General features: G+C 43.5%; 1 protein-coding gene across 3 annotated transcripts in view; it reads left to right on the top strand.

Moving 5' to 3' along the window:
• Positions 1–433: 433 nt before the first annotated feature.
• epha7 (eph receptor A7) overlaps positions 434–6,000 on the top strand; it is a 123,727-nt gene continuing 118,160 nt past the window's right edge. Inside the window, exons 1-3 of one of the 3 annotated variants that reach the window (XM_032584401.1) lie at positions 434–831; positions 2,311–2,375; positions 2,921–3,590. In XM_032584401.1, coding sequence (XP_032440292.1) covers positions 702–831; positions 2,311–2,375; positions 2,921–3,590 — 865 coding nt within the window. In that variant the 5' untranslated portion in view covers positions 434–701. The remainder of the gene's footprint in view (positions 832–2,310; positions 2,376–2,920; positions 3,591–6,000) is intronic. The other 2 variants (XM_032584398.1, XM_032584400.1) reach the window with 2 other exon arrangements.

Raw genomic sequence — 6,000 nt, 5'->3', positions numbered from 1 at the left:
AAAGAAATGTCAGTTAAAAAGTTAAATTGTGTAGCATTTTTGTTGTTTGAGTGTGAAACTGTATCAATATTCAATTTTAAATCCCTTACAAAGCAATTTCCTATACATTACTTTATTTTTTAGCAAACTGAAACTTTGGAAGAAACAAGATGATATTGATAAGAAAAATGGCAGAGGAGTCTTTCATCTTGACATCTGCGATACCAAACAAGATATTTTCAAAACAGAGTAAGGAATCTGGTTCGATATTAGAATATTCTTTTCCTTCGGTGACGTGGTCATTAACCAACGTCCCAGTTGAACTCGAGGTTCCCTTCTTTTCCTCCCCTGGAAAACTTTAAATATCTTATCCATCTCCAGACCTTACTCCTCTGTCTAACCCTATAAACACACACACACAACACACACGCACCCCCCACCCCCGCAAACACACACACACATACAAGAAAACCAGCATTTCCTCCCTATTTGCTCTCTGTTTTCGTGACGTTTCTTTAGGCGCGCGCCCATTGGACATCCACCCCGCCCATCTCGGTGACTGATAGCCGTGCAGTGGCTGTCTCCTCCCCGCGGCAGCAAACACTATTTGAGCTGGGACCATCGGATCGTTATAGAGAACCGCTTCAGTGTCGTCAATGGGAAGCGCGAGAGACGGTGGCAGCAGCGTGAGGTACGGTCCAGACTGAACCCGCAGCGGCACTATGCTCTCCAGCTCCAGCTCCAGCTCCAGCTCCAGCGCCAGCGCCAGCTCCAGCCCGTGGCTGTGGATTACGCCGTTCCTTCTCCTGTGCTGCCATGCGGGCGGCGGGGGAGCCCAGAACGCCAAAGAAGGTGAGTTCCCAAAGTTTGGATTGTTTTCGCCTGTCCCACGGAGCAGCAAGTCGTTGTCCGGAATAAACTGACGTCCTTGTGGAAAAAAATGAACAAAAGTCACGACATCCCTGGTTTTGTTATTTATCAATTATTTAAACTTTTGTTATTATTATTAGAAGCGAAGCGTGTGCGGCGATGATTTCCCGACAGCAACGACAGAGAGGCGGGTTGCTCTTCGTGTTTTTACGCACGGCGATCCAAACCTGAAACGTGGATTATTTACAGATTATCTTGTTTTTTGTTCCAGGTATTAACAGCTTGTTTGCTCAGCACTAAAGCTGCGATCTGTCTTCACTAACTGGGTAATATGAGCGGATCGATGAGCAGGCTGGCCTTGCTCGGAGTGAGTGCGCCGTCCATCAGGACGCAGCTTTGGACGGTTATTTCCTCCAAAGTGGCCTCGGCTCTGACAGTCCAGCCTGAAATACGACAGTCCGCCACGGAGCCGCGGTCGCTTCCAGACGCTCAACTTAAGCCAGGCTGCGAGAAACAAAATAAGATAAAGGAGGGTACAACTGGACGCGCTTTGCAAATCGGATCAGATATATTAAAAGAAGGACATTCTAAAATTTAATTAATGGATCAACTTGATTTTTAACGACACACACACACACACACACACACACATATATATATATATATATATATATATATATATATATATATATATATATATATATATAGCCTGTCTATCAGCACTAATCGAGCGTTTTGCGCCGACTGATCTGATGAGGTGAATTTTAAATGTCTATCTGCGGAATTTTTCCGAATCCACAAAGCACACAGCGCGTCGTCTGAGCGCAGCCGGGCTGTTTTTCCATCCATGCCTCTCAGAGAATCGATCTAACTGCTAATAATAAAACCTCTTTAAAGAAGTTGATTTCCAGAAGTCTCCGCGGTTCCGCCATGCGCTGCCAGGAAACACATCCAAAATAAGCCGCTAGTTTTACAACATTCAACGGTCTTATAGTTATTATGATTTAAAATGATCAAGAAGCATACATGTTCTTATCTTCATATCATAATGAAACAATTAGAAGTAGCTGAAGTGAGCAGCCAGTAATTGCAAATTACGCATATAAATATTTCACCAAATGATGACCGACCTCCGGATGTTTCCAGTGTTCAATGAAAAGTTTCCCAGTAGACCAGGACCTGCCTGCTGTTGCTGCGCCTTTTGTTGCATGTTTCAGCCTTAGAGCTGCTGCTTGCAGGAATGAGGTCACAGGTAGCTATGCGTTGCAGACAGATAGACACACACACACATGCAAACCTAGACAGAAAAAGGACATAAAAACATGGTGCACACGCACACACACGCTCACACCCACACACACACCCACACACACACACACACATATGGCCTATCAGTGATAGGGAGGCCCCCTGCCCCTGGAGTGAGTTTTAACCACCTGCCTCTTGGTTTCCTGTCGCTAGTGATTCTACTGGACTCAAAGGCACAGCAGACAGAGCTGGAGTGGATCTCCTATCCTCCCAATGGGGTAAGTCTGCAGAATCCCTGCATTGCTCACATGCATTCCAGTGGATGCCCTCTGCATTTCGATGTTTTTTCACTCACTGCTTTCTCTGCTGTGTAATAGGGGACAATAATGGTTTAAACACACACGCACACACAGGTGATGCACTGTGGTTTCTTACTCCTCTTACAAAAGGAGCAGGAGAGGGACGAGTTTGCGAGGCTGGTTTGTGCCTCCGAATGCAGCCGGCTTTTAACATTCAGAGCACAAAGGCCTTAAGTGAACCATTTGCACAAGTCTGATTAAAGCAAGCAGTGACAAACTTTTAAAATAAAAAATGCAAGGACAATCTGATAAACAAAACACAATCATTGTTTAAAGATGTGTGTGTAAGATAGAACATCCAATCTTCCTCCTCCCTCTGCAGGTTATTGTCTCTAGATTTCATTCACCTTTGATCAGTTAGTTTGATCAGCTCCAATTTAAGTTTCCATCTGCATCTCACAGCAATATTAAAATTTATTTCCTTATGGATAGATTCATTTTTAATGCATCTTGTTTCCTTTTAGTGGGAAGAGATCAGTGGCTTGGATGAAAACTACACACCCATTCGTACATACCAGGTCTGTAAAGTCATGGAGCCCAATCAGAACAACTGGCTTCGGACTAACTGGATAGAGAAGGGCGATGCCCAGAGAATTTTTGTCGAGCTGAAGTTCACCTTGAGGGATTGTAACAGCCTGCCTGGTGTGGTGGGTGCCTGCAAGGAGACGTTCAACCTGTATTACCAGGAAACAGATTCCGAGGTTGGCCGCGGCTTGAGGGAGAATCAGTATGTGAAAATTGATACAATTGCGGCGGACGAGAGCTTCACCCAGGGAGACCTGGGCGAGAGGAAGATGAAGCTGAATACGGAGGTGCGCATCATCGGTCCCCTGTCCAGGCGGGGGTTCTACCTCGCCTTCCAGGACGTCGGGGCGTGCATCGCTCTGGTCTCCGTCAAAGTCTACTACAAGAAGTGCTGGTCGATCATTGAGAATCTGGCCACCTTCCCAGACACAGTGACAGGATCTGAGTTCTCCTCGCTGGTGGAGGTGGAAGGCATGTGTGTGAATGATGCTGAGGAGGAGGCCGATAACTCCCCGAAGATGCACTGCAGCGCTGAAGGGGAATGGCTCGTGCCCATTGGGAAATGTATATGCAAAGCTGGATTTCATCAGAAAGGAGATGCTTGTGAGCGTAAGTAGTTGAACTTCATTTAATCTGTGTGACTAGAGGTGTCATACCACAGCAATAGTTTGAAAAGACGAAATATGTAGTTCGCAAACTTGTAATTTGCTTAAATACCAAACGATAGAAAGCATATTAACAATATGGACATGGACAGCTGAATATTTGTGTTGGTAAAAGGATTCATACAGCTGAATCATTACATTTTATTCTAATTGATTGTGAAGCTCTTCATTTTATCTGTCTGAGTCTGTTGACTTAGGGATTACACAATAAGTTGAGTTGAGCTCTTCAGCGCAAACGCTTTTCTCTTCAAGTGATCCAAAGCCGACTCGGTCAGCAGCAGAGTCCACTGGTTCAGAGGAAGCTGTGCTGTGCCATCCTGTTCCCCCAAACAATCCTGACACAACGGATAACAGATACGTCGGCTTCTTCTGTAGCAGTAGAAGAAGAAGGGTTCAATTGTTTTTGTGAGGCTGGAATAATGACATTACTGTAGAAGATAATTTGCCTTTCCTCTCCTGAAATATTTGCATGATTGTTTGTTGGTGGCTACCCGACTTGAATGATAAAAATCCTTAGAATAGATCCAGTAGATTAAACCGGGCCGTCTTAGGTCATAGAACTAAAGTGGCGTGCATCATCAGCCAAGACCTTTTTTTTTCAAAGTGGGCAACCTCAATCTAAACCACTTATAAGGAGCAACAGCCAGTAATAAGTGAACGGAATGCGCTTTAGAACAAATTAGCATCCCTGGCAGACGAGCTTTCTGCCACGCTGTCATCCATTAGGGACCCCTCTGAGGGAGGTGTGCTAATGAAATATATTAGGCCATGTAATTTAGAGCAACACAGCCTGCCTCAAGTTGTGTTATGTCTCTAATGTTAGCAGGCTATCACTGATTCAGCCCCATGGAGCGACTTCTTATTGTTCTTGTTGTTTTAATATGCATAAGATCCAGTTGTGCCCTCAGGTTTGAAGAAAAGCTCAGAACTTCTCTCCACAGGGAGAACGCTGCAACTCAAAACTAATCGCTCCAACCACCTTTTCTTATTGTGTCTCACTGCAAAGCCCCCACAACGGAAGCCTGTCTCTATTAATTAATCTGTTTGAGGGCCAACTTAAGGAAGCACCTCTAGGTAAGGCAGCAGCATGCTGAGTTTATCCCCGCATTGTTTAAATCCATGTGAATCAAACTCCAGCTATTGACGCTGCACCTTTATTAGCTTTATCTCTGCTGAGCCATGAGTCACTTCTGTATTAAGGGGTGCTTAATCTAAATAAAATGAGAATCATGTTGCACCATCAGCACTTCTTGCAGTGGCTCCATTGACACCAAATTGTCCATTCAGTAGTTTCCTGAAGAACAGAAACTATTCAAAGTATTTCTATCAGCTGAACAACAGAGCAGTTAGTCCAACTGTCTGTGACTGTAAAAACAATATGAGGCAAATTTCACGAAGCTGATCCAAAATAGTTGATCTCAATGGTGAAATCAATATATAAGGGTTATTTTCTCACTGTAAGAAACAGAGTAGCGTCCCTTGGATTTTATTGCCTTCTTGCTTTTGCACTGCATTAACCAGGGTAAAAACTAATTACCATGGCAAGAAAAGTGCCCTGGCTTTGAGGGTCGCTTTTTGTTTCCTCACAAACTTCTGAGTTTTGTGGAGAAAGGGTGCTAGACATTATTTTTCAGTAATACTGGTTGAAAATGGCTCGTGCTTTTCGTTAACTGTCATTTAATAAGAATTTAAACTTCAGCATCTGTTTGTAGCAGTCTGGGGAGAAGGGTTGAATATCTCCAATGAGAATCCTCCTCAAGCATATTGAAATGTTTATTATGTGAGGGAAAAATAAATACAAACAAAAGCCCTTTGGGTAGTTAACAGATTTTTAAGAAAAAGTGCTGTTAATGTGTAGCACATTCTTTTTTGAAACATGTTTCTCAGGCTCAATTTGTTAAATATCTGTGAATGCTTGTCCTAAAGGGATTAAAATACAAATCCACTGCATAAACACTGTGAAGTTTAGGGCTACAACTTCAGATTTTTATCCCGAACTGACCTATGACCGCTTTTCTCTTGGCTCCACCTGAAACCTGGAATCTGGAACTGCTTTGGTAAAATCCCTTAGAATTTGTTCTGACAACACTTTTATGGGGAGTTTGAAGTAACCCTCTAGAATTGATGCAGCTTAGTTGTTGTGACAGAATTGTTAGTTATAGTTTTCTTGCTGAAAATCGTGATTTACTCTAGTATTAGGAGCCTCGTAGACTCTGTCACCGTCAGTCGACACTGCTGCAGTTGGATGCTCGATGTCTGAGATCTGTTTTGGATTTCACAGTGGTCACACACTCACACATACATGCACATGCACACGCATACACATAAAATGACCTTACTAAATTATAGATCCA

This window comes from Xiphophorus hellerii, chromosome 15 (genome assembly GCF_003331165.1).
Source record: "Xiphophorus hellerii strain 12219 chromosome 15, Xiphophorus_hellerii-4.1, whole genome shotgun sequence".
Lineage (NCBI taxonomy): Eukaryota > Metazoa > Chordata > Actinopteri > Cyprinodontiformes > Poeciliidae > Xiphophorus > Xiphophorus hellerii.
The sequence above is the reverse complement of the archived record's forward strand: the minus strand, read 5'-3'. Positions and strand labels throughout refer to the sequence as shown.